The following is a 27,346-nucleotide window of genomic DNA, read 5'->3' as shown; positions in this document are numbered from 1 at the left end:
AGTGTGTAAAGGCACTTAAGTGCATAACACATTGGCTGAATCCAAAACCACCTATCATACCCTCAAAATAGGGCATTATTTTAGGGGACAGCCATTTGTAGTGCTGTCTGAAACCATAGTGGACATTATCGAGTGCACTCATTCTACCCCACAATGCACCACGATAACGTGTGTACAGCTGATGTACACTCAACGGCTGTCCGCATTCACTCCTTCAAATGAACTGTATATATGACTAACGGGAATAGTGATTGATGGGTTTAGGGGCAATTTCAGATTCAACCATCATTATTTGAGGAATTTACAGAACTGCCACCGTGGATTCACCACTGATTTGAGGTCAGGTTAAGATTTTGTCAGGCTAGGGTGTTGCAAGTAATCGCCTGGTGAAACAGACTTTGATATATTACATGAATGCTCGCATCGATACAAACACATAACTTTAACAGTAAGTCAAAGAACTAAGGAAAACTCAGGTCTTAAATACATGGGGAGTAATGAGAATTAAACAACAGGTGAATGAAATTGGTAACTATGGGAACAAATTAGAAAATGAATGAGAAATCAAGGAAACATGAAAGCAGGGACAGAGCAAACAGAGAGAAACCAAAACTAAAACAGAACATGTTGCATAAACTGTTGCATACACTGTCAAAAGTATTGTGACACCCCTCTAAATCACTGAATTCAGGTGTTCCGATCTCTTCCATTGCCACAGGTGTATAAAATCAAGCACCAGGCACGCAGACACTTCTATAAACATTTGTTAAATAATGGGTCGCTCTAAGGAGCTCAGTGAATTCAAGCGTGGGACCATTATAGGCTGCAACCTGTGCAATAATTCATGAAATTTCTTCACTACTAAATATTCCACGGTCAACTGTTAGTTGTATTTTAACAAAGTGGAAGCAACTGGGAACAACAGAAACTCAGCCATAAAGTGGTAGGTCATGTAAAATCAGAGCGGGGTCAGCGCATTTAGAGTCAATAGCTACAGACCTCCAAACTTCATGTGGCCTTCAGATTAGCTCAAGAACAGTGTGTAGAGAGCTCATGGAATGATTTTCAATGGTTGAGTTGCAGCCAAGCCTTACATCACCAGGTGCAATGGTGTAAAGCACGGCTCTGGACTCTAGAGCAGTGGAGAGGTGTTCTCTGGAGGGACGCTTCTCAGTTTGGCAACGTCTGGATTTGGCAGTTGCCAGGAGGACAGTACTTTCTTGACTGCATTGTGACAAATGTAAAGTTTGGTGGAGGGGGGATTATGGTGTGGGGATGTTTGGTTGAGTTCCAGTGAAAGGAACACCTAATGCTTCAGCATACCAATACATTTTGGACTATTTCATGCTCCCATCTTTTTGGGAACAGTTTAGGGATGGCCTCTTCCTGTTCTAACATGACTGCACACCAGTGCACAAAGCAAGGTCCATAAATACATGGATGAGCAAGTTTGGTGTAAAGGAACTTGATTGGCCTGCACAGAGTCCTGATCTTAACTCGACAGAATACCTTTGGGATGAATTTTAGCCAGGCCTTCTCGTCTAACATCAGTGCCTGAACTCACAAATGCACTTATAGAAGAAAATAAAAAAAATCCCATAAACACTCCTAAACCTTGTGAAAAGCCTTTACAGAAAAGTTGAAGCTGTTATAGCTGCAAAGAGTGGGCCAATTCCATATTAAACCCTACAGACTAAGAATGTGATATAATTCAAATTCATGTGCATGCAAAGGCAGGCGTCCCAAAACTTTTGGCAATATAGTGTATATTTTAATTTACAAATATAAAAAATATATATTATGTGAGGGGGAAAAGTGTCGTATTATAAAAGCAGATTGTTGGCTAAATTAAGTCACCTTTTTATTGTTACTGCACTGAAGTCAAAGTGAATTATTAAAAATGACATATTACTTCTTTTTGAATAATATTTTAATGCATTATCATTTTCAAATTATTTTCAGTTAAATTCTAATTTATTTATATAGTAAATAATGTTATTATATCAGTGAAATAACCTAAATGCAACCGGATTTCTGCTCCTGTTTATACACCCACAGTTTTAACTGATCTGTTAAATTAATTAATGCATTAATTAATCATTCCAATTGAACACAGGGAGTTTTTAGAGAAGACACAATTTGAGAAAAATTTCACTACATAGAGGGGAAAAAATGTGTGAGGCTTCCAAACTAAATGTCTGACAATATAATTTCCTCTAAGGAAAAAGTTGTTTAAAGACAGATGAGTTGTGACCAATGTTTTCTTTAATAGACGTTTGTCTTTGATTTAGCTGATGTTGCTTACATCAGTGAGTGTGAAATTGTCGTTATACAATGTGATTTTAATCATGTTGCAATTCCTAACTGGGGAGTTCTTCATATTACCTGCCAAAGTCAGCTTCAACTCATACTTGACACTTTGTGAGTGTTAATTTGAGACCCTGATAACAGCAACTGACCTGACAGAAGTGATTGCAATGTGTTTGCAATTGCAATTTTCTCTGTATATCTACTTCTCTTTTATGCTTATTTTACTGGCCAACAGTAATGTGGGTCCTGCAGTGATAGCACAGTAGCTATAAAAAAAAAAAACACTAAACATGTTGTTGTTATATAGGGTCCTCCTGGTCCGCATGGAAACCCAGGACGTCCAGGGACCCCCGGGCCCAAGGTACGTACCACTGAATATAATAATGTGAAGCTTTTGTGGATGTGATCAGACTTGTGTGTTTTCCATTGTCTTGTTTAAAAGCTTTTTTCTGCACATTTTGTTGTTTTATTTTGTTAAGCATGTGAAGAAATTGATCAGTTTGTTTGGACATACCATAAAAAGCTGTATTCAATGCACGTCTTGAACTTATTAGGGAATTCTACAAACTTAAAGAGGATATAAACGTATATAATAGAATTAAACATATACAGGGGTTGGAAAATAAAACTGAAACACATGGTTTTCGACCACAATAATTTATTAGTATGATGTTAGACCTCCTTTTGCGGACAATACAGCCTCAATTTGTTTTGGGAATGACTGAATGAAGTCAGGGGTACAATGTTTGAATTATTATTTGCACATGGTCTTCCAGAAAGGTTCGGTAGTCCTTGGCAGGGATGCGCCCAACAAGCATAGTAGGGAATGGCATGATATTGCAGCCCAAAACATCACTGAAGTGTTTTACTCTGGACACACAACAGTCAGAAGATGTTTCTCCACACCTCCCACGAATGTGGGAAAGACTGTGAACGTGGACTCATCAGAAAACAATACGTTCCCATTGTCTACAGCCCAAGATTTGTACTGTTGGCACCAATGAAACCAACATTTTGCATTGGCAAGAGTGACCAAAGGTTTGGCTATAGCAGCCCAGCCATGAATATTAACTCTGTGGAGCTTGTGACAAACACTTTTGGTGGAAACAGGAGAGTTGAGGTGTGCATTTAATTCTGCAGTGATTTGGGCAGCTGTGGTTTTATGTTGTTTGGATACAATCTGGGTTAGTACATGAACATCCCTTTCAGACAGCTTCCCCTTGCGTTGGCAGTTATCCTGTTGAATGTGTTTCATTCTACTTGGTGGTATGCCAAAATTACCCCTAGATACCACAGCTCTTCAAACAGCAAATACTTGCTGTCCTGGTCATAGATGAGCCAGCAAGACGCGTACAAGCAATTTGTCCTGTTTTGAACTCTATATGTCTTCCATTATGTTGTATTTTATGTGCAGCTGTGCTAGTGCTTCACTAATTCAATCTTTACACTCTGCTCTTACTGATGGAATGTAAAATCAGTTAAGATTGGCCACCAGGCGTGCGTATATATAGAAATTAAACCTCCAACACAATATTGGCCAGTGTTTCGGTTTCATTCTCCAGCCCCTCTACATGAGCTTTGATCTACTCAATGGCTTCTATTTATGAGCCATATGTGCTTTTAATTAGCACTTTAATAAGTGATTGTTTTTTACAAGAGAAAGACGACAGCAATATAAGCATACTACTGCAGTACTACAATAAAAATATGGCTACTTTAGGACCCAAGAGAAAACTCTTACATCTACATTTAGCTGTTGTGAATTAAAAGAGAAACAATAAAAGCAAGAGTTGTTGAATTTTGATGAAATTAAGAATGATGTATGAGTTTGACGAGATTATTGGAGTTTGTTTCCATTCATGTTTTTCACAGTTGTTCCTTTACCACATCTGGCTGCTTCGTGGCAGCTTGTCTTACAATAGACCAAGGAGAACAAAGATCTTTCTCAGCCATATGAAGACGAGCCCAAGTTAAAATGTTCCTCTTTTATTAGGACTGCCAAATGGGACAAAGATGAGACAAAAAGGACAGAATGAGACCCACAGCCGTAACACTTTATTCTGCAGTGTGCAGTGAGTTTGTTGCAGGATTCCGACGAGCAGGCATTTCTCTCTAAAATAGCAGTAAATGTGTCATTCATTGAACAGTAATTAACCAAATGATGTATAAGAGTTTGATAACTGGCAAATATCCAGACACATGGCGTAGACTAGCATATTTTTGGCTTTTAAGAGCTGAGGTGTCTGAATCACAGTTTTGGAATTATGTTGTACAGTCTCTGCAAAGTATGAGTCTCCTGAGACTTCCACAACCAAACCCAAAACTGACCAACCCAAAACTTATACCATTTTATGGGCATGTTTGCACTGTTACTAGATTTGCATAGTTTTGTTAAAAAGCTGCAAAAACAATGATGGAAGCTTTTTCAAAAAATAAATAGTAATAATAATAATATTTGCACAAGTATCCCACTTAGGTTAATTGGAGTAACATATATATTAATAGTTTTAGATGCTTAAAACACAACCTTAAGGCATGGTTTCATCCCATTGCCTGAAAAGGCAGAAGAATGTGGTGTGTGAACCCCAGTGTCATTGCAGAGACTTACTGTAAACTTATTCTTCAAACGTACTTGGGTCACTCTCTTGTGTAAACAGCACTCCTTTCCTTTGCGAGCCTTCATTACTCTTATCCATGTAGACTATATAGAAAAATTCAGAGAGGAATCCTGTAACAGTCTTCTGTTTGGAGTGGATTTCAGAGCAGGGGTCACAATAACTCCCCAGTAACCGCCTCATTTCCTGTGTGATGTATACATTATTCACAATTGGCAAAACAAGGGTGAGTTGTGTGTCACTGTTGGTAGTTTGCAAAGTCTTTTCATTTAAAAGCCTTTTAAAACAACATACTCTGTTGAACATTTATGAAAGCTTTATGAGAGATTTGTATAATCGAAACACACCTATTTGTGCTATTGTTCCACAAGTAGTTTGGATACTCGTCTTCCCTGCCAATCCGATTCTACAACATGATTTCATGATTACCACTTTTTTTTTTTTTGATTACCATATGATTACATTGATTACCGCATTGATTACATATGATTACCACAATTTACTTTAATTAAGGTTGGTCAGAAGTCTTGGAGTAATCTTTTATGACCAGCTGTCCTTCAAAGACCCCATTTCAAAGACAGATCGGTCATGCAGGTTTGCCCTGCACAACATCAGGAATATCTGACCATTCCTAACAAAGCATGCAACACAGCTTCTTGCCCAGGCCCTGGTCATTTCTAGGCTTGACTACTGCGATGCACTTCTGACTGGACTTCTATCGTGTGCAATCAAAATGCTTCAAATGATTCTAATCTTGGCTTCAACAAACCCAAAAGCGCCCATGTCACACCTCTCTTCATCTCTCTGCACTGGCTTCCAATTCCTGCTCGCATCAAGTTCAAGGCATTGACGCTTGCTTACAGATCCACCACAGGCTCAGCACCCGCATACTTCCACTCGCTCCTACAAGTCTACATCCCCTCCTCTCCAACGGCTCGTGGTACTACCGCAGAGAGGCACAAAATCACTCTCTGGAACAATATTACATTATCCAACATTACATTATCCAGATTTCGTTCTCTGTTCCTTACTGGTGAAATGATCTCCCCACCTCCATCTGGAATGCTGAATCACTGACAACATTCAAAATACAGCTGAAAACTTATCTCTTCTGTGAGCACTTAACCTCATCTTTAAAAAAAAGAATTCCCTCCTTTTTCCTCTATTCCCTCCCTATTCTTGCTTACGCTACTCTAAGCAATGACAACCGTAGTATTTTGAGCACTTTTCGTGATTATTCGCCTTTTCATGGCGAACCGCGTCTTGTATTCCTCGGTTGTAAGTCGCTTTGGATAAAAGCGTCTGCTAAATGTATAAAAGTACATTTTGTCCTTTGTGTGTTACAGGGGGAAAAAGGAGACCCTGGAATCTCACCTGGCAGAGCAACAAATGGAATAAAGGTTTGTGTTTCCATATCCCTATTTTTTAGTATTTATAGATGTTATTGCAAGTACATTATTGTTAATAATATTATATATGTTATATGTTAGCTTACCGTATGTACATTTTTAAGTGGATGCAAAAAAGAATATTGTGTAATTGCAATATTTTTTTAGTATAGATAAAAGGATGTACGTTTATGCATTATTCAGCACTGATTTCTTGAGAAATGGGACTAAAACAGTTATTATTTTCTGAAATGTTTTTTGGTCTTCCCTTTATTCTTTAATAAATAGAAAGTTGAATAGAACAGCATTTATTTGTATCTTTTGCAACATTCTAAATGTATTTACTGTCACATTTGTCATATATTGTCAATGCATCCTTTGCTGAATGAGAATATTTTTTTCTTTCCAAAAACAAATCTTACTGACCCTAAACTTTTGAACAGTAGTGTGGAGTATATCTATCTATGTCCTGACAGATGGAAGATGTTATTATAAAACAGTATTCCTCTTTTGTACGTTTTCACAACTGTATTATGTTACGTTATACAAAAACAACTTTCATGATATCAGCCAATATCAAAGTCAGCCCTCGTCATGAGCATTATCTTTCTATATTTCACCTTCCCTAGAGAAGGAAAAATACAGTTTTTGTGTGAGAAAATGAAAAAAGAATCAGATTACAACATAACACACAAAATACAACATAAGTTTTAGTTTTTAAAGTCCCCTGTAGTCAGTAATTGTTTCCTATCTTTGATCACCAAAATTACATATTTAAAAAAATGCTTTATGCCTTAAAATAGCTTGAATGTAACACTACAGCCTTGCTTCATTTAGTATGAATATGCAAACTAGCCCTGCCTCCACTCACTCGCTTGAGCTAAGAGAGCCACTCGTTCAACATTACTGTAAACGCTGCACAATGCTATCACTCGTTACAATGTCGGACACATAACGTTAATTAATATCATTAGACTTTTGCTGGACGTTATCAAACAGCTAACGTCAATAATGTGTTGCTAATGTTACACAAACTATGTTCAGTTTGCCATCTCAGTCTGGCTTCTAAACACACAGAGGACAAACAATAAATACTCACACAAAAAAGTAACATAGGCTATTACAAAGAGGTGTGCTTAGATTATACAACGCTTTTATAATTGTTAAACAGAGTATGTTGTTTTAAAAATCAGCATCCTTAGAAACGCTTTGAATAACTCAGAACATCAGTGAAGAAAGGCAAATAGTTCATCATAACATTGTAATATACATCATAATTTTACGATATAGTGTACACTAAATGTACATGATTTTTCATATCAACTGAAAAATATACCAGGATAACTTGGGATTTCTTGAGACTCCTCTGCTTCAGAGAATAGTTAATGATATGCTAAAGCCCGCCTACGTGTTGACGTGATTGGTCAAGGTATTTTGTGACATAAGAAACACAGCAATTTCAAACTGCGTTTTTAAGACCATCTTAGGTTCACTGCAGTTTTACTCAGCAATGGTGTTGATGGATGAATTTGCACATGGTTTGTCTTAAAGCCAGCCTGTCCCAGTACTCAAGAATCAGTGAGCAAAAAAGCACCATGAGTTGTGTGGTGTATCAAAGTGTTTTGTTTTTTTACGTTGCCAAATTTACCATACCATAAGTAATTTTCAGTTTCTTCCATTATAGGGAGACCCTGGGATATTAGGGCTACCTGGACTTCCCGGTCAAGCTGGTCGGAAGGTAAGAGTTTCTTTGATTCATCTACTGAAAGGAGACTCCACCAAGGTCACGTCACAGAACGGATCCAAGAGTAGTTCCCAATCCAGATGTTTGGAATTGTTCAGCACACTTAATTTGGAACAGCAAGGCATTATGTTTTTCCAGGAAACATTATTGCTTTATCAGCCCGATGCTAAAGTAATCCCTCACATGAAATCATACCACGGCATATTCTGGATGGTGGAAGTCTAACTCAGTAAATGTGAAACAGAACTGCGACTAAAATCAGTTGTGTGAAAACCCCATTGGAAAAGGTTCTTGTAGAAAACCTCAAGGAAGCATAGAGCATTGCCCCTGCTTTTTCTGGAGAGAAACCTAATTTGTTTCAGACATGTCCACCTGACCTTGGTGTCCTCAAACACTGCTGTGAATGGGATAGCCAGCGCATGACCTCATTGTATTTCAATTCCAAGGGATGTCTGTGGAAAATTCCTTGTAGAAAACTGTGGTTTACCTCCACGTAGTATGTGTATTTTATTTTGAAATGTGCTTTACATAACAGGACCAAAAAGATGTCATTATAACGCAACAAAAGAGGTAAATGGATACCAAATCAAATGAACCGACATCACTTTGGCCAGAGCAGAAAGCCTGCTTCAAAACAGTCATATTTCCAGTGAACATATACACAGTCTACACCGCTGAGATGAATTTGACTGCCAGGTCCGCTTACTAACACTTTCAGCCAGTCTGCTACAATCTGTCTAATGCCAAATTGCAAAGACGTCCATACTTTCTCCAAATTGGAAAATGTGCTATTAAGCTTTTAGGAAACTTTCACCGATGAGGCAGAGTGGCATTTTCAATTGGGTTTAAGAATTTGGCATACAGTACACTGGCATACAGTACATGATTCTAAGAAGTAATTTTATGCACTATTGAGTAGCACATGCAGGCACACAACACAAAGAGACCCATATATGCACATAATACAGTTTACATAAATTACATAAGCAGTTTTACATATATTTAGAACCAATGGTGTTTAAAAGTGTTTGTTTGAATGTTTGGATCAAAACGACTCCCTGAAACATTGTAAAGGAATGGAATTACCTGGCATTTTCTCTGCCTCTTAATGTTTCCAATCACACAGCCACAGAAATATTAACAGCTGGTGGAAAATAGCTGCAGACTCTACTTGTGTTAAATTACTGCTGGCAGCAAACCAGAAAGTTATTCCATCCATGGGTCTTGGCCAGAGAGAAAATCTTGTAGCAATAAAACAAATGAAAAAATACTAAAATGTACTGTAAAGTAACACGTGTACAGTAAGTAGCAGTGACACATTTGGTCATATGAGCAGGTAACAATCGGGTGGGACTGAGTTATGCTTTTAATTCCAAAATACTGAGCCATGTACAGTCTTTCAGTCCTTTCAAACTAGGGATCAGCAGATGTGCACTCTGGCACATCTGGACAGTGTGTCGTAATAGGACAAGCGTAGGCTACTAACGTCTGCTTGGAGATTTTGCTGCTCCACCCCTTCTCTTTTTCACTGAGGCTCACTGGGACCCTGTTGGCAACGGTTGTTTATACACCGTATTTGTCATTTGGTTTGTGTAACTGTTTCATAGACCCAAGCTGTTAACAGTGAACCGCTGCATGTCGTGTATATTTTTTTCTGTGATGTGTCCTGAAATGATTTCTGTAGAGCTGACTCCACTTCATTCTTGATGACAAGCTCCAGATTCCTTTTTTTCATACTCATATTCCCACACTCTGCTGCTCTTTGCTCAGTTGCCCTTACTTATCAAAGTTCTCAGACATTAGCCCTTTTCGGATGGGATAAGATTAACATGGGGACGTGGGGGTTAAGTAATTTTACCTCAGGACGTCGGTAATATTAATGGCCAATTCACACGGGATAAGACATCTCAGTAAAACTAGCAGAAGTGGGAGGAGTAACTCGCTTTATGCACCATGGTAACCTCCGTGTCGTCATGTGCATATGACGTTGCTGTTATCATGTGAGCAAACACAACATGAGCGCCATTCTGAACTCTGTCTACTATGTGTTTTTTAATAAACAGTTAGGTCCAGTCTAATGATTCTTATTGGATTGTGTTGGTAATAGACACTTTCCAAGAGCTAAAATAAGTGTTGTGCCTCTAATATGTGCTTTTGATCGTCTTTTTGCTTCAATGATATGCGGAAAATACTGGAGCTTTGCCACAGAGTTGTCCCTCCACCTACAACTAACCGAATGCTTCAAGCGCCTCCAAGCTCGCAAATAGTGCTTTTATAAAACTTATAAACAGGAAATGACAGAATTTTACCATACATTTTTACAGCAAGTCTATTCGAACAGGATTAGTATTACCCCGAGGTAATTTTTCCGGACCTTTTTACAGAAGGTAAAAGTCTCTGTAATCTTTACTGACATTAGCCCTATTCGGACGGGATTAGATTAACATGGGGACGTGGGGGTAAAGTAATTTTACCTCAGGACGTCTGTAATATTAATGGACAATTCGCACGGGATAAGTAATCTCAGTAAAACTAGCAGAAGTGGGAGGAGTAACTTGCTTTACGCACCACAGTAACCTCCGTGTCGCCATGTGCGTATGACGTTCTGTTGTCACGTGAGCAAACACAACATGTGGCCTGTTGCACAAAGCTGGTTTCAGTTGCTATCCAGGTAAGTTCAAGATTAGTTTGAGTATACTCTGGTTTTTCGGGCTCAAGAAGGTGGATTGGTTTTTATCCGTGTTTATCACCATGGTAACTTACACTACACAGCTAACCTGCTCTGGAGCAGGTTTTATTCTGGGTTAGAGATCGCAAACCCACACTGAACCAATCAGCTGCAAGTAAAGATGCAATAAAGCCACACCCCCTGTATCTCTCGTTCCAAATTTGCAGTTTATAGTGAAAAAACCGTTAGAGACAAACTTGCTCATCTTAAACTTTATATTTATATTATACGAATTATAATTATTTTTAATTAATAGAATATATTCATATAATTATTATATTAATTGACAAGTAGACAAATAAGAATATAAATATAAAACATGCATGCATGATTATTTTAAACAACGTGTATTAATTTGAGCTCTTAGTGTATAATTATTAGGCATATTTCTTTGATTCACATCAATTCACATGCAATGATATCAGATATTCTTTATGCTGATTCTCAAACTGTCGCTGCAGCAGCAGACAGTGTTTATTCCTGCCTTGTAAACACATTTAATTTCATGATCATTTTCAAAACGATCTCTCAATCTTCAGAAGAGAAGTGAATCAAACGGACACTGTGACTGGCTGTTTGACGCACGTGTCACACTTTCAGGTGCACACACTTAAGGGTTGATCGCTAACTCTGGATTAAACCTGAGTTGACAGAGAAAGTTTATACCAAACTTTGAGAAACGGTTGAACTTGATCTAAACCAGGTTGGATTTATCTGGATTTGTCAACTCTAAACCTACTCTGAAACTCAGAGTTTGTTAAGCTAGCTTCATGCAACAGGCCTCTGAGCATCAGTCTGAACTCCGTCTCCAATATAATATGTGTGTTTTAATAAACAGTTAGACCCAGTCTAATGATTCTTATTGGATTGTGTTGGTAAAATACACTTTCCAAGAGCTAAAATAAGTGTTGTTCCTCTAATAAGTGATTTTGAGCTTCTTTTTGCTTTAAATAATATGCAGAAAATACTGGGGGTTTGCCACAGAGTTGTCCCTCCACCTACAACGCAATCGAATGCTTCAAGCGCCCCCAAGCTCGCAAAATGCGCCTTTTTACAACTTTTACCTATACATTTTTACAGCGGGTCTATTCGAACGGGATTAGTATTACCCAAGGTAATTTTTCCGTACCTTTTTACAGAAGGTACAAGTCTCCGTAATCTTCTCTGACATTTTCCATAATGATTACCAAGATGGCACATTCGGACGGGACTAAAATCACAGAGAACCTCTGGTAACAATTACTTTACCCCCACGTCCCCATGTTAATCTAATCCAGTCCGAAATAGGGCTATAGTTGAACATCACTATGATTATTGCTCTTAATCAGGGATAATAAGGATTTCAACAAACTCATTACCCTACACTCTTAAACGAAAAGGTTCTAGCGGCGCTACGTATTTGGAACCATAAAACGTTTATATATAGAAGAATAGTTGAGTATACTCCAAAGACCCTTTTATGATAAAAGGGTTCTATAATGACAAGAAAGAACTCTTTTGGCACTTAAAAAGGGTTCTATATAGAACAATGCAAAAAAGGCATTTCTTATCAAAGAAAAAATGCATTTATCTTTGCAAAAACTCTCTTAATGTTGAGTTATTTTTCCCCAAAATAAGACAATAACGTTTGCTTGTTTAGAAAATGCTTCTTGTTTTAAGAATGTTTGGAGGTTTGGACTAGAAACAAGACAAAAATATTAAGTAAGAAAAGCATTTTTTGCCTTGAACTTTTTAGGGGTTCCAACCATGTAGCGCTGATAGAACCTTTTAAGGTTCTATATAGAACCTTTTCTTCAAAGAGTGTAAGTATTACACTGTTTATACTTTACAATAAGTTTCCATTAGTAATGTTAGTTAATGCATTAGCTAACATTAATTAAGAATGAACAATGCATTTGTTCCCAATGAATCTTTGTTAATATTAACTCAGGTCCATTCAAAATTATTAACAAACCCAATTTTTGATTTTAGTAATGTATTATTCAATGTTGAAATTAGCATTAAAGTGCCCCATTATGGTTTTTTCCGAATTCCCTTTTTAAAGAACCCTTTAAAGGGTGAAAGGTTCTATGGCATTACTGTGAAAACACATTTTTGGTTCTACCTGGCACCTTTTTTTTTTTTACGATGTAGTGAGCAGGAAGTAGAGCCGCAATATCAAAAGCCTGCCCACACTCTCGCATATGTGGAATAATTCATTATGTCTGTGTAAAATAAACAGTTATGGAAATGTCGAAATTAAAGCTAAAGCTCCAATCTCCTCCTGAAAAAAGTCAGTTGGTGCCTCAGTGACAACAGAAGCTCGAAACACCCAGAGTTTATTCTGAAAATGGGTAAACCATAATTAAACTGGTACAGTAAAGGAGAGAAGACCTGCTACTCCTCCGCCATGTGCTGACATTATGTGGCATGGTTTAAACTAAAAACCTAGCTGAACTGAAAGGAAATTAGCTTTAGGAATCTTTAGCCTTAGGAATTGTCTGAAAATAAATCTTAGACAGGGATAGGACTGCTATAAAACCATTTACATCACATTCTCTTGGCTAAAAATTGAGTTATTTTTCTTTCCTTTATAACTGGGCTTTTGATCACGCGATTCCCTGCCACCTGTCTGAGCAATAGGAATATGTCCATTCAACATCAACAAACTCAAGACTTTCAACCACATCTGTTACTGAATATCAGTTTAATAGATGTCCTTGGTTGTAATAGCATAATTATATAACATTTTATTCTTTGCTAATTCCAGTCACAGACTTACTGATTGAGATAAAAAAAAAAAGGGCCAGCTTCTGCAGGGGGAAAAAATAATTTTGCTTTTACACAGCTAGAGGTGAATGACCATTTGGGAGCAAGACTGTCCTTTGGCATCGACTGTGAAATGGAACTAGAACAAGCTGCATTTTTTGGAATTGGAGGCATCTATTCATAGTTACCTGGAAGAGAATCTGTGTCTTTCTTGACTCTCACCCTTTTTTTTCTGTAGCTAAGGTTTACATAAGAAAAATAGTGCAAAACAGTCAGAAGAAGGAAGATAATACAGACTATCTTCGACTATCTTTGTTTTGGACCAAAACTAGATTTGTCAGATGTTTTTAAAAGCTAAAGTACATCATACATCAAGTCTAAATTGAGTAAGTGCTAAGCTATCTTGTTTCATTTAGATATCAACAGCAATCACATAATAAGAAGTTAGTGATTACATTTACTTATCCCTAATTTATGTTTCCCAGTAGAGAAATGTTAAATACTCTAAGTGCTGTTGAAATATTGTATTAAGTCTATCTGCTGCTCAACGTTACCGCCTTATGGGCTTTATGAAGCCAGGAGAAAAATAGAAAAAAAGTGTAATTGTTGTCTGCATGAAATCAGATTTTTACAAATCAAATTTGCATGTGGCTTGATCTCTGATTAAAGTTAGATTGGATTTCATGTCAGATTTCAGGCCGTTTAGATTTCGGCATGTCATGCACAATGTGCCATACAGCTGTACCCACATTCACTCGTTTTCACTCACTCACGGAACTACTGTACATCAGGGGCATGTGGTCCATATAAGCTGCGATTGCGCTGCATACTCAAGCCATTCGTGGACTCGCTGGTAAGCATTAACATTATAAATTTCCTTGTTTGAGGTTTACCATAAAGCTTACATTATAAAATGTTGGCAATACATATGTAATCCTCCGTCATTTATTTATTTGACTAACAATGTTAATTTTCTTCCGATCTGTCTATCAGAGTTCCGGGTAAGCAGATGCTCTTTTCTTTTTTTATTAAGCAGAGAAATCATCATTGTCGCCCAGCATTCTCATTGGTTTGCTGGCATATGGGGGGTTTCATGTGCAGGGAAAGCTGTCCAGTGAATCACTCGGCCAAAAGGAAAAATGTGTTCTTACTGCCCGATCTAAATAAAGCATAACTGAAACTATTTTCATAGTGTTTCGTTTTCTCCATAAGGAAGTTTATTTTTAACAAAAACGTATAAACTGTTAAAGACAGACCTAATGTATGTGGACCTGTAACTAGGCTAGGCTGTTAATCAAAGGTCTTGCATTTGTTAAAGTCATCAATTTTCATTATTTCAACTTATTTTTTAAAAGAATACTTAACTTTTTTTATTGTACTTAAATTTATTCTAATAATATTTTACTTTATTTTATTTATAATAGGCTGCTAATATTTTTATATTTAACTTATTTTTAATTCTTAATAAATATTAAAACATCTGGCATCTTAAATCAATCGTATAGCATCAGTTCTAGCAGGTGACCTGCTAGAACTGATGCTATACGATTGATTTAAAATGCCAGATGTAAAATACAATAATCATGTAAATATTTTTGTGTACCAGGCAGTACCTCATCAAAACATTCTGTTGCAATGTAACGTAAATAGCGACAGATCTTTTCTTGCATGTTGTGAGGTACATCCAAGTAAAAATAGTTTACCAGAGACTGAGACTTGATTCTATCCATCGGCTGTTGATTGGCTGGAGACCATAGATATAGAAAGATAGTTCACTCCTATTACTCATGAATGGGAGAAATTGCAACATGCAATATGGCGGAATAGTCCCGCCTTCTAAAGTAAAACAGCCAATCGCTGATTGGTCAAGTCATTTCATCATTGCAGCTGCTGTTAGAAGCTCTGGTTCCCATAGAAACCTGAGACTTAGGACTGCACATGCGCATGGGCAGGTTTAGCCAGATAAATATGCTTTTTAATGCTATCTGAGCATAAGAAACAACATTTATGGGACGGTTCATGCCAGATAAATGGTTTGACAGATCTGGCATACGTCACCAGAATCTGTTGTTTTTCAAGTTTTTTTATATAGTTTTTTTTTAAAATCTTGTTATATTTTCATTTGAAATTACAAAAAAGAAAAAAATGCACTGATTAGATTCATAAAAATGTTATATGCATTTAGAAAATATAATTTTCTTTTCATGCAGACATGAAAAGAAAATAATAATAATAATAATAATAATAATAATAATAATAATAATAATAATAATAATAATAATACAAAAATAACTAAAACAGTAAAAAAAGGGGGAAAAACGAATATAAAAATGAAGTATGCAAAAATAATAATGGAAAGTAATGTGTAAAGCATTCATATTTCAAAAATGATAAATAACAATAGCTGAATAACAGTTAGCAATAATTAAGAAAACAATTAAAAGTGTTTGCTGATGTTTTACAGAAGTTATTTTTGAAATGCTTTTACAATGTAAAAAAACACTTAAGATTTTCTTGTGACTTGATTGTAATCATACAAAACTATTGCTGATAGTGTATAGTGGCGACAGTGTAAAAGGTGTAATGGAGTTTCATATGCCTCTAACCGGATGAAAATGTAAAAATAATAATGTTGACATGAAAAATAAAAATTCAAGACATATAAGGGAGACTTTATCTTCTGAAAGTCCACCAGTCGCATACACCATCATACATGTGCTCAGGCTAGAAACAATTGCTTGCTTTTATTACGGTCCCTTCAGCTCACACATCTGGGATTTATTTGTTCTCTGTTTATGCATGGCACAAGAATAAGCACCAATGGCAAGACACATTCTCTTGTTCATGGCGATGGAAACTGGTCCTGCTTCCTTCTCTGACTTTTTACTTCTACGCTAGGGACTTCTCTCTCCTTATGTAATCTATTTCCATAGTTTAGGGGGAGGAAGGGCATTGTTCATTGTCCTCCTCAGCAGAGCACTCAGTTCCAGTGTGGGGATCATAAGCCCGTGTGTATGCATTTAACCTGTCTTTGATCGCTTGTGCCAGTAGGATTTTTTTTGTTTACTTTGAAGAGTCCTTACTAATTAGGTTTCTGTAAGCATTTTTTTGTAAAGAGATTTGCCCCAGCAGGCACAGATAAACACAGAAAACTGTTGATGGAACATTTGGCAGACTTGGCACTGTCACAGAAGCTGCGGAGTACAGTAGCATCAAAATATATTTGTAAAATGTATTTGTATTACTGAAACCATGCACAATAAAAGATGTATGAAAGTCATTGCATTATGTAAGAAAATATCAAGCCAAGTGATGTTTATGATTTTTCCAACAACAACAACAAAAAAGTTATTTTGAATTAAGTCTTTCCCCGCCAGCTGTTAAAAAAAAAAAAGTTACCAGCTACTGCCAGGGTTTTTGACCATTTTAACCAACAAAAATTGTATAGCCCATAGAATATTTTGTTTTATAAATATCTGAGCATGCAATATATCTAATTGAAAGAGCTGACCCTCGTTTTATTCTAGCTTTATGCATTCCTTTTTTTATCAACACTTGAAAATGGGCAAATTTCATTTTGAACAATTTTATTAATTGTTTAATTAATTTATTAATAAGTTTTTTTAGTTTTGTCATCATGTCTGATCTGGGACGTGACAGCCGCATAGCCTATATAATACATGCATCCGGAAACAGAAAAGATTAGTTCTCTCGAGTCTTCAAGTCATTCGTTCATCAAGTCCCAGCCCAATATAGGCAAGGCTATGCAGTCACCGGAAACAGAAGACTCGAGTCTTCTCGTTCAAGCCGTTCTTTCAAGTCCCCATAGGCTGACTGCAGAAGCAGTTCATCTCTCGAGTCTTCTAGTTCAAGTGGTTCTTCGGGTCTGACTCATCTCGTTCTTTTGTCACATGACCGCGCCGGTTCAGCGTCTCACAAGTCACAACATATACAACATTACAGTCGTATTATTGACTGCATGTTGTAATATATTTGTTATTACAAAATCATCAGAAAATATGGGCAATAAACTGTTATTATGCCTATCCATTCTGACCAACCTAATGTGTCCAGGATTCATAGGAAAATCAGTTATTAGCTATAGGCCTACTAGCTATAAAAAAACTGAAGAAAAATAAAACAAAACTACGCACTTGTTTGTGAGGAAGGTTGTGAATGAACTATTTCTGTATTCAACACGACTGTTACGTCACGTGACAAAAGAACGAGACTCGGCCCGAAAGACTAAAGAGAACGAATCATTTCTGTTTCCGGTACAGACTGCATAGCCTTGTCTATGGGGCTGGGACTTGATGAACGAATGACTCAAACCCAGACTCGAACGATGAACTCATCAAATTTTGTTCCCTGTACAGAACATATGGGATGTTGCGCATGCGCGGTCAACACAAAATGAACGAATCACTCTCTGAGAAAACCTGTCGTTCTGGAGTCATATTAAAGATTCGTTAAAAATGTACGAATCATTCATGAACGACACATCACTACTGCCATTGTATTCTGTCCTTTTACACAATGCCTTAGACACCAGGAGAGTTGCGGGAGTGCATAGTGTCGGGAGCTGTCTCTCTTTCTCAGGGAACCGATTTAAATATATTTTAAAATGTAATTTTAAAATGCTGAATTTTCAGTAGCCATTATTCCAGTCTTCAGTGTCACATGATTCTCCAGAAATCATTCTAATATGCTGATATGGAGCTCAAGCAACATTATCATGCATTAGCTGTGTATTATCCCTTATGTATATGGTGGGTGTGTGTTAATATTACTCACTATATACATCTTATATCAGAGAAATTAATTTTACCGTTGAATTTCCATTCTTCTTCTTGAATTCCAGTCACTGGAAGTTTCCTCTCTGTTATTGTGATCCCAAAGGTCTCTGCCAATTGCTTAGCCAAGACACATAACACCACATGACTTTTCACTCACTGTGAAGGTGTCGATGATGTCTTCATTACATTTACAGTCCCTATAAATTTTCATAGAAGGAGAGGTTCTTAAAGTGGTACCTCCGCACACTGAAGATTAAGTTTCATGAATGGTTCTCTTACATTGAACCACTCGTCCCTTTGAAGAGCTCCATAGGTTGATTCTGATGTGTTTTGGATTTTTTTTCATTGTTTCTTGTTCTTCTGAATGTAATTGTTCAAAAGTGAAAAGTCTGTTATCATATACTTAAGTCATTACAAATCAAAAATACAATGTACATATTTATTACATGAAAGAAAGAGCAGTTTGAACATTCTGTGAAATATCTTAGTTTCAACTGTTTTTAATAAAACACTAGGAATGGCTATGGTGCAAATAAATAAGTGCATGACATCCCTTACAAGAAATGTGTAATGAAGCAGTTACAGTACATAAAATAGTAATGCCTTAAACTCTCATAAAAAAATAACACCTGGAGAGGTATAGCTACCAAATAAGCATAAAATGTTGTCTTCCCCTCTTTATGAGCTGATATGAGAGTTAATTGGCCTGTCCCCAGACAGTTTAACCATCTGCTCAGCCGGTAATGAGTTGGTATTGGTTTGGAAGTGGTTTGCTGTTTTTGTGGAATCTGTTGATTTGCACTTTGAGACCTGTTAGGTTTCTCTACATTTATTACTTTTCCATCCTTCCATCCAGGGAACATTTGTTAACCGCGGGGATTGTACATGCTGGTTTCACTTTGTTCTTGTGATTGAGCTCATTGGCATACACATATTTTCATCTCATCATGTCAAAAAAAGAATGAAATTGCTTGTGTAATGAGAATGTGCTGTCAGCCTAAGATCATTTAATAGCAGTTTGTGGAAAATTATTCAGTTCCTGTCGAATGTTGCCTCTTTATGTGGAAACCCCCCAGGATATGATTAAGCACATGTTTGAGAAGTGACTCCCTTAAAGGCACATTATCCTTGCTGTAATTTACCTCCTCTTGTTTGACAAACTACAAAGGGGGGCCTTTATATCCTTTCGCAACACTCAGTCTCTCTTTCTCTCTGCTTAGGGACAGAAAGGACATCCTGGTCCCTCTGGCCACCCCGGAGATCAAGTGAGTTCCCATTCACACCATTTTTTTTTACTTTCCACAAAAAGAGAATTAGAGGAATTAACATGAAATGTAATACAACGATCAAAGTACACTCCAGGAGCCATATTACAGAAAAATCCTACAGGATTGTACTATATTTACCACAATAATCATACCTCTGCAAACTTTCAGCCCTAATCCGTTCATTTCAAGGGGAATCAGCACAATAAAAAAAATAGTTTTTGGTGGCAAAGAAATGTTTCTATACACTTTTTTGTAATCTGTTTAAAGTTCTTGTGTTTGCTAGCTGGCAAAATATCAAATCATTTTTTAGAAAATTAGAAATTAATTTAGAACTTATCAGATCTTTTACGACTTAAGCTGTGATGTTTCTGAAATACAGCCCCAGAGTACTGGATGTAGTATAGAAGCAATTTTTTTATTGACAGCATAAGTCTGTCTGACGGTCTTGACTTTCCTCTGATCTCTGAAATGTAATTTCTGGAATATAGAGTTTTTGAGTTATATTAGTATAATACTATTTAAAAACGCTTCCATCGTTTTTCATAATCTTTCAAGTCCCTGGTGGTCCACACACGCTGTGTATTTATCATATTGACAAAAATGGCAACACATGAAAAAACACTAACTATTTACAGACATGCATAAGAATAACATGTTGTTTTAATAGAAATGATTTTAACTCCTCTCTCTCTCCATTATGCTTTTTATCTTTCTTTTTGTTTTTTATGGCTCTCTACAAGAAGAGCTTCCAATGCTAATGACATATTTATTGTAATGGATATTTTCCTCCTTATTCTTTTGATTCTCTCTCTCCACAGGGAGAAAGAGGACCGGATGGAAGCCCGGGTGCCAAAGGTTATCCTGGCAGGCAGGTGCAGTAAATCTTCTGTTGTGCTGCTGACTTGCACAGTACTCACAAATATGAGTTTAATGGGACTAGTAAAGTGTCAGGGCTTGTATTGGAGGCTAAAAGAGCTCGCTCTGCCAATATGACCCCTTGTTTTGACATCAGTTTTGAAAAATGAGAATTGTTTTTGGAATTAAGTGGCAATGAAAATGGATTTTATATTTTGAGGTTAATGTGCTGGCACTAAATTGATCATTTTTGGGGTGCCAAAGGCATGAGTGATACCTGATCTTTGGAAAAGTCATTTGCAAAAGATGATTCTACTCTTAGATTTTGTCCCACTGCTGAGCATAAATGTGATTGGTGGAAATTATTAGATCTGCCCCAACTTTCCTTTTGAACCAGCAGATTTCTGGGAAGCAACTACAACTTACCCAATACAAGTTTATTATTATATAACTTCAAAATTAGGCATGCTCTAGAAAATCCTATAGGAATTTAGTTTTTCAGCTGATATAACTCTTTAACATTTTCTTAAAGGTACAGTAAGCGATTTCTGAGATGCACTGGCTGTGTTAATAGAAGATAAAAACAGCCACACTTTAGATCAGGTCCAATGTACTATTAACTAACTATTATCTATGACTTTTGCCTCAAACTCTTAATTACTGCTTATTAATAGTTAGTTAGGTAAATGTTAAGGTTAGGTATTGGGTAGGATTAAGGGATGTAGAATATGGTCACATGGTTAGAATAAGGGCATTAATAATACTACTGTTTAAATGCTGGGTGATATACTAATATACAGCCAATATCATAATATGCATGCTAATTTATTTATTTTATATAGCTTTTATTCAATTGGCTAATTTAGGCTTGATCACTAGAGAATATTTGCAAAATTTCAACATCATAACTCTGTTTTGATCTCCATAAAATGGAAGTCTTCATTTTATTATTCAAATTCTTTAGCATTCAGTTATTATTGAAACAATATGCAGGCATGAAATATTAAATTTTTTGTGTTTTTGTAGGGTTTACCAGGGCCAATAGGAAATATGGGATCAAAAGGCACACGGGTAAGGTTTTTGTTTTTGTTTTTTTGTTTTTTCAGAAATAATTTTGACTGTGTTTTTTGGCTATAGATTAATGATCATGTATTCACTGAGTACAGTTAAGATGTTTTGCATTCCATGTTTGCTCCTACTTATAAATTTGCTTTAAAGTGATTGAGCATTTATGTTCGGAAAGTTTTGTAAGGCCTGCTGCATATTTGGTATTGAACCCTTGCTTTCCAGTTTGGAAACTGTGAAAGGCACCAGAAAAGGAAATGATTGTAGACATTTAAGGATCAGTTATTGGAAGTAGTTTTCATTATAAAACCTCAGAACATCAGCTCTGAAAGTATTCTGCTCTCAGGGATTTGTCAGATGGGTTCTACATTATAATTCCACTAAAATTGTAAAACCAGTTTGGTTTTGTAAAGTATATGGCAGCAGTGTACATCCGAAGTGCCAGAAAGATTTTATTTATGTGTAAGCGTTATTTTAATGTTATTGTTTTAAAATTGTAAAAAAAAAAAAAATGCCAATTTTTAATAGTATATTATAAAATGCATCATCTCATGTTTCTTTTGTTCTTTTCTCTTCATGATTTCATTGTATGTTCATTTGCATTAACCTTGTGACCCAACCTTAGCCATCCTGCTGAATGCCAGTGTGATCCCTGGTGTGAGGGTATGTGCCCTTGGACTACATCGTGGAAGCCAGCACCATGCAGTCCATGGGCATATACACTTGCCTCAAGGCCTAGATCTTCACAGAGCGACCACTGTCCTCAAAAGACCTTTGCAAGTCAATCTGCAGTTTAGCAAGGGATAATCGGACCATATCCCTCTAAAGTCTCTCTGTTTGTTTCTTGTCTTCTTACACTCCCCTGGTTTAGGGCTTCATTGGAATCCCAGGCGTCTTCGGTTTCCCTGGGCCTGATGGAGAAAGAGTGAGTTTTGCTGTTGTTTCTGCACTTAAGTAATTTTTTTCTAATTATGAAAGTTTTACAAAAATAACTGAACAGCACATTTGAATGGAATATACATATTTAAGCTATGTACAGGTATTTGAGTGAGCCCAGACATAAGTCTAACAAATCAGTTGTATTCTAAATGGAGCGGGTCGCCCCATCATGGGCGCCGCCATATTGAGATCAGCCATGTCAAAAATGCTTACTTTAAGTTATTTCAGCCAGTGTTAAAAAAAAAAAAAAAACATAAGCATAAGCATAAAGTACATCTGAACAAAGCCAACAAACCAAACAATATAATGACAAACATGAGTGCAACTATAATAACTGTTATTCAAGTTTTGCATTAAAAGTCCATTTGATGTTCCCTGAAGTCTTTAGTAAAACTGTGTGGCATGATGGAGACATATAGTCTTTGTTTTAGTTGCCCCTAGATTAAATTTTTCTGGAACAAACCCCACACATGATACATGTATCATTATCCCTTTCTAATGGTGGCTTGTAAATCCAAAGCACTCGCTTTGAATAGGAAGCCTGGTGAAAGGGGCACGCTCCACTAAAACCGCAGAGATCCCCCTTCAAACAGTAGTTAGTCTCAGTTCTCACAATATTTGTTCAGGAACCTCGGGCTGGTGAATTCCGGCCTGTAATACTTTGTGGAAATGGCATTATAAGGCCCCAGGAGCTGGAATATGGCCTGCTGCAGATTATCCAGATCATGTCTCCTATTTTCAAGCCCGGAGGGACATAGTTCAGAGACCTGAGAGAGCCTTTTGTGACCCTTCAAAGAATAGAATAGAATAAAGGCCATTCAGAATTATTTTGCATCCACTTGGATAGGTAATCAATTAATTGGTTTGTTTGTTTGTTTGTTTTTTTGTGCCATTTCTGTCTCTTTTTATCTGTCTTTCCTTGCTTTCCTTCTCTCTGCTATCTCCTCTTAGGGTTTACCTGGTGTTCCTGGGAAGAAGGGCAAGATGGGTAGGCCGGTAAAGTTTTCTCTCACCATCCTCTATAGACAACCTCTGAATGACTTGCCTCTGTGTTAATTGATTAGATAGATGGATGGATGGATGGATGGATGGATGGATGGATGGATGGATGGATGGATGGATGGATGGATGGATGGATGGATGGATGGATGGATGGATGGATGGATGGATGGATGGATGGATGGATGGATGGATGGATGGATGGATGGATGGGTGGATGGAGTAAACTAAACTCAGACATGCCATTAGGTCATATGGTTCCTGACAATCTCTCCTGGAAGCAGACAGAGCTATCTTATTCTGTCTGGATAAATACTACTAAATTGCCACTAATTATAAGCAAAAGTCTTTACCATATGTACACCCATAATTATTCTCTATTTACCAAAATGACGTTGGTGCTCTGAGCCTGAATATTTTATTTTCAAAAGAACTAGACATTAAGAATTCAAGCTCATCTTTTTCCAAAACAACTACCAATTATTCGCAGCACAAGCACAAACGTGGTGCCAAGCTAAGATTCATCTGTTCTCAATAAGCAGTTCTCTAACTCTGCAGTTCTGTTTGATAGGCAGCACATGCACCTCGGCCATAACTTACTGTTTGCCTTGTTGCAGGACAAAAAAAGATCTCCACACAGTGCAAATGTTGACTTTGGCTTTCAGACAAGCACACGTTTAGCACACGGTGGAGTGCGACGTCATAGCTCTCGTCCTCTTATATAACGTAACAGTAGATAGAAGGGAAACAGCGCTGTCAGCGAATCCCTCCCGGTCCTCTTCTTGCTTCTCCTGGCTGTTTCCAGTGCAAGGAAACACTCAGCCATGGAATTTCCTGCAGGGCTGACAGAGACGAGAACTGAGCTTGTTTCTGTGACTCGACATCAGGCTCTGTTTTCACAAAACAAAACTTCTGCGCAGCAGCCACACTTTTTATATGCTATAAAAAATAATCAGTATTTTTGTCGTTTCCCAGTTTAACTATCTAAACATCCTTTAAAACTATATATATATATATATATATATATATATATATATATATATATATATATATATATATATATATATATATATATATATATAGTTACAAACACACATACCGATCAGGCATAACATTATGACCTAGTATTGTGTTATTCCCATGTTGCTGCGTTGTGGCAGGGTGCATTATACCCTGGAGGCCACAACTACCAGGGTATATAATTTCCATGAAAGGGTGTACATTGTCTGCAGCAGTGTAGGTACTTGTCAAAGTAACATCCACATAGATGGCAGGACCAAAGGTTTCCCAGCAGAACTTTGCCCAAAGCACCACACTGCCTCCACCGGCTAGCCTTCTTCCCATAGTGCATCCTGGTGCCATGTGTTCCCCAGGTAAGTGACACACACGCACCTTTAGCCATCCACGTGATGTAAAAGAAAATGTGATTCATCAGACCAGGCCACCTTTTTCCATTGATCCATGGTCCAGCTCAGATGCTCACGTGACAACTGCTGATGCTTTCGGCAGTAGACAGGGGTCAGCATGGGCACTCTGGCCGGTCTGCGGCTATGCAGCCCCATACGCAACAAACTGTGATGCACTGTGTATTCTGACACCTTTCTATCAGAACCAGCATTAACTTGCACTTTTGATAGATACTGACCACTGCAGACCGGGAAAACACCACAAGGAGATTTTTTGAGATGCTCTGACCGTCGTCTAGCCGTCACAATATTGCCCTTGTGAAACTCGCTCGAATCCATTTGCTTGCCCATTTTTTCTGCTTTTAACACATCAACTTTGAGGACAAAATGTTCACTTGCTGCCTAATATATCCCACCCACTAACAGGTGCCATGATAAAGATATAATCAGTGTTATTCACTTCACCAGACATGATGTTATGCCTGATATATATATATATATATATATATATATATATATATATATATATATATATATATATATATATATATATATATATATATATATATATATATATATATATATATATAATATTATTGCCGGGCCCCGGCAATGTTTATATACAAGGGGCCCCCTTGTAAATAAAAAAGATCGCTGTAAAAATAAACCTGTGTTGTTTGCCCTTTTGATCTTTCATTCATAAAAAATCCCAACCTGTCATTAACGTAAAAGAATTGAAAGTGGGGAGGGGGAGTCATATTATAAAATAAATGTTTTTTCTCCAAAATGTTGGCCACAATTATTGTATTATTAAGAAAAATCCTCCTTGCTCATCCAAAAACAAACTCCATTCAGTTGTCAGACAGGACTGGGAGTTCAAACTGAACCAGCTTCTATGGTCAGATGAAACAAAACATTGCAAACTCACCAGATGGGTTTGGTGCAAACAGAGATAATAAGTACCCCATGCCCACAGTTGAATATACCGCTGGATCTTTAATGTTGTGGGCCTTTGTTTTCCTTTTCCTTTTTTGTTGAAGGTCCTGGACATCTTGTTCGGATATATACCAACAAATATTAACAGATAAAAAAATCTAAATCTTATGGCTTCTGCTAGAAATCTAATAATGACCATTGTATCTTCCATCAGGACAGTGTTCCAAAACAAACATCAAAAACAAAACAAAAATGTGTCATTAAGCACAAAATTAAGCTTCTGCAGTGACCATACTGGTTCCCTCAAAACCTCTGTATTCTGTGTAAAGCAGTTTATTTATGCATTACGACAAATGAGATCTTTTAACGTCTGGTCAGTATTTTTATTAATCATTGCTATCTGGGTGGCTTGACTGAATGTGTAAATGCAAAAGAACATGTTTTCGTTCCCATAGTAACCACAGTAATAATAATAAAAACACATTAATTTAATTTGTTTTAGTCACATACTCAAATAGTGGTAAAACAATTCTGGCCACTGACATATCCCTTTTCCAGAGCATGTTGGCTGTATATGAAATATTGTTGGTGGTTAGAACTTATTCTATCCTATTGCTGCTTTCCTGTGGCTGCTTTTTGAGATCCAGTTTTTCAATATCCCATGATTATGAAATGGTTCTGGTGTTACAGAGATTTGTGCAGGATTAAAACGAAGGGACAATGTTTACCATGTGGGAAACTGGAAACAGCAATGCACAAATGGTATCTGCCATCTGAGTCTAAGTGCTTTTTTTTTCTTCACGTCTTGTTCTGCTAAACTCTGCTGTCTCTCTCATTTGTGTGCTCAGGGTTTTAAAGGAGATTTTGGTGAGCGAGGACCACCAGGACCTGATGGAAACCCAGTAAGTAGTGCTACATCATCCATTTGGCTGACTGCCATCTGGGGCAACTTCAGTTTTCTAATGCTCAGAGAGTTTTAACCATAGATGTTTGTGGTTATATTTATTATCACTTTTTGTGTATCAGAATATTGCCACACAGTGTGAGAAATGTTCACCAAAAAAGTCATCCCAAAATCTCCTAGCCTCCACATGCCCTTTTTCTGCCTGTCATACACTGTGGTGGACATATGACCGGGCCACTTAAACCACTAGACTCTAATAAATACCTTTGATTTCTGCCTCCACAATAACACACACAAGCCAGTTGGGCGTCCTAGTGTGTGCCGCTCAGCGTTGAATAATTCCTGTAATGAGGAAATCAGCTGTCACTACCGGAGTCTACAGAAGAAATCTGTTTCTGCCATTACAGGGGTTGCTTCACTTCTGATCGTTTTAACATATTCTTTACCTAATATTTCATCCTTTCTGTGTTATTCCTGTTTCCATGTACCATAAAATTGAAATAAGTTATTTTTTCTGTCACTTATTTGCATATTATGAATTGCTCTGACATAAATCAAATATTTTAGTAATGTATAAAATGTGTATTGTCAAAAAATATTAGTGCAATCTGCAGAAAAGACCAAACCACATTTCACCAGCTTGTT

General features: G+C 37.0%; 1 protein-coding gene across 2 annotated transcripts in view; it reads left to right on the top strand.

Moving 5' to 3' along the window:
- The window catches only part of col27a1b (collagen, type XXVII, alpha 1b), a 133,607-nt gene that overhangs the window by 37,086 nt on the left and 69,175 nt on the right, over positions 1 to 27,346 (top strand). For both annotated transcript variants that reach the window (XM_067438081.1, XM_067438083.1), the window contains exons 5-13: positions 2,618 to 2,671; positions 6,272 to 6,325; positions 7,998 to 8,051; positions 19,550 to 19,594; positions 20,416 to 20,469; positions 21,479 to 21,523; positions 22,389 to 22,442; positions 23,408 to 23,452; positions 26,646 to 26,699. In XM_067438081.1, the coding sequence (XP_067294182.1) occupies positions 2,618 to 2,671; positions 6,272 to 6,325; positions 7,998 to 8,051; positions 19,550 to 19,594; positions 20,416 to 20,469; positions 21,479 to 21,523; positions 22,389 to 22,442; positions 23,408 to 23,452; positions 26,646 to 26,699 (459 nt within the window). The remainder of the gene's footprint in view (positions 1 to 2,617; positions 2,672 to 6,271; positions 6,326 to 7,997; positions 8,052 to 19,549; positions 19,595 to 20,415; positions 20,470 to 21,478; positions 21,524 to 22,388; positions 22,443 to 23,407; positions 23,453 to 26,645; positions 26,700 to 27,346) is intronic.

This window comes from Pseudorasbora parva, chromosome 3 (genome assembly GCF_024679245.1).
Source record: "Pseudorasbora parva isolate DD20220531a chromosome 3, ASM2467924v1, whole genome shotgun sequence".
In the NCBI taxonomy this organism is placed as follows: domain Eukaryota; kingdom Metazoa; phylum Chordata; class Actinopteri; order Cypriniformes; family Gobionidae; genus Pseudorasbora; species Pseudorasbora parva.
Note: the sequence above shows the minus strand (reverse complement) of the source record. Positions and strands in the feature narration are given on the sequence as shown.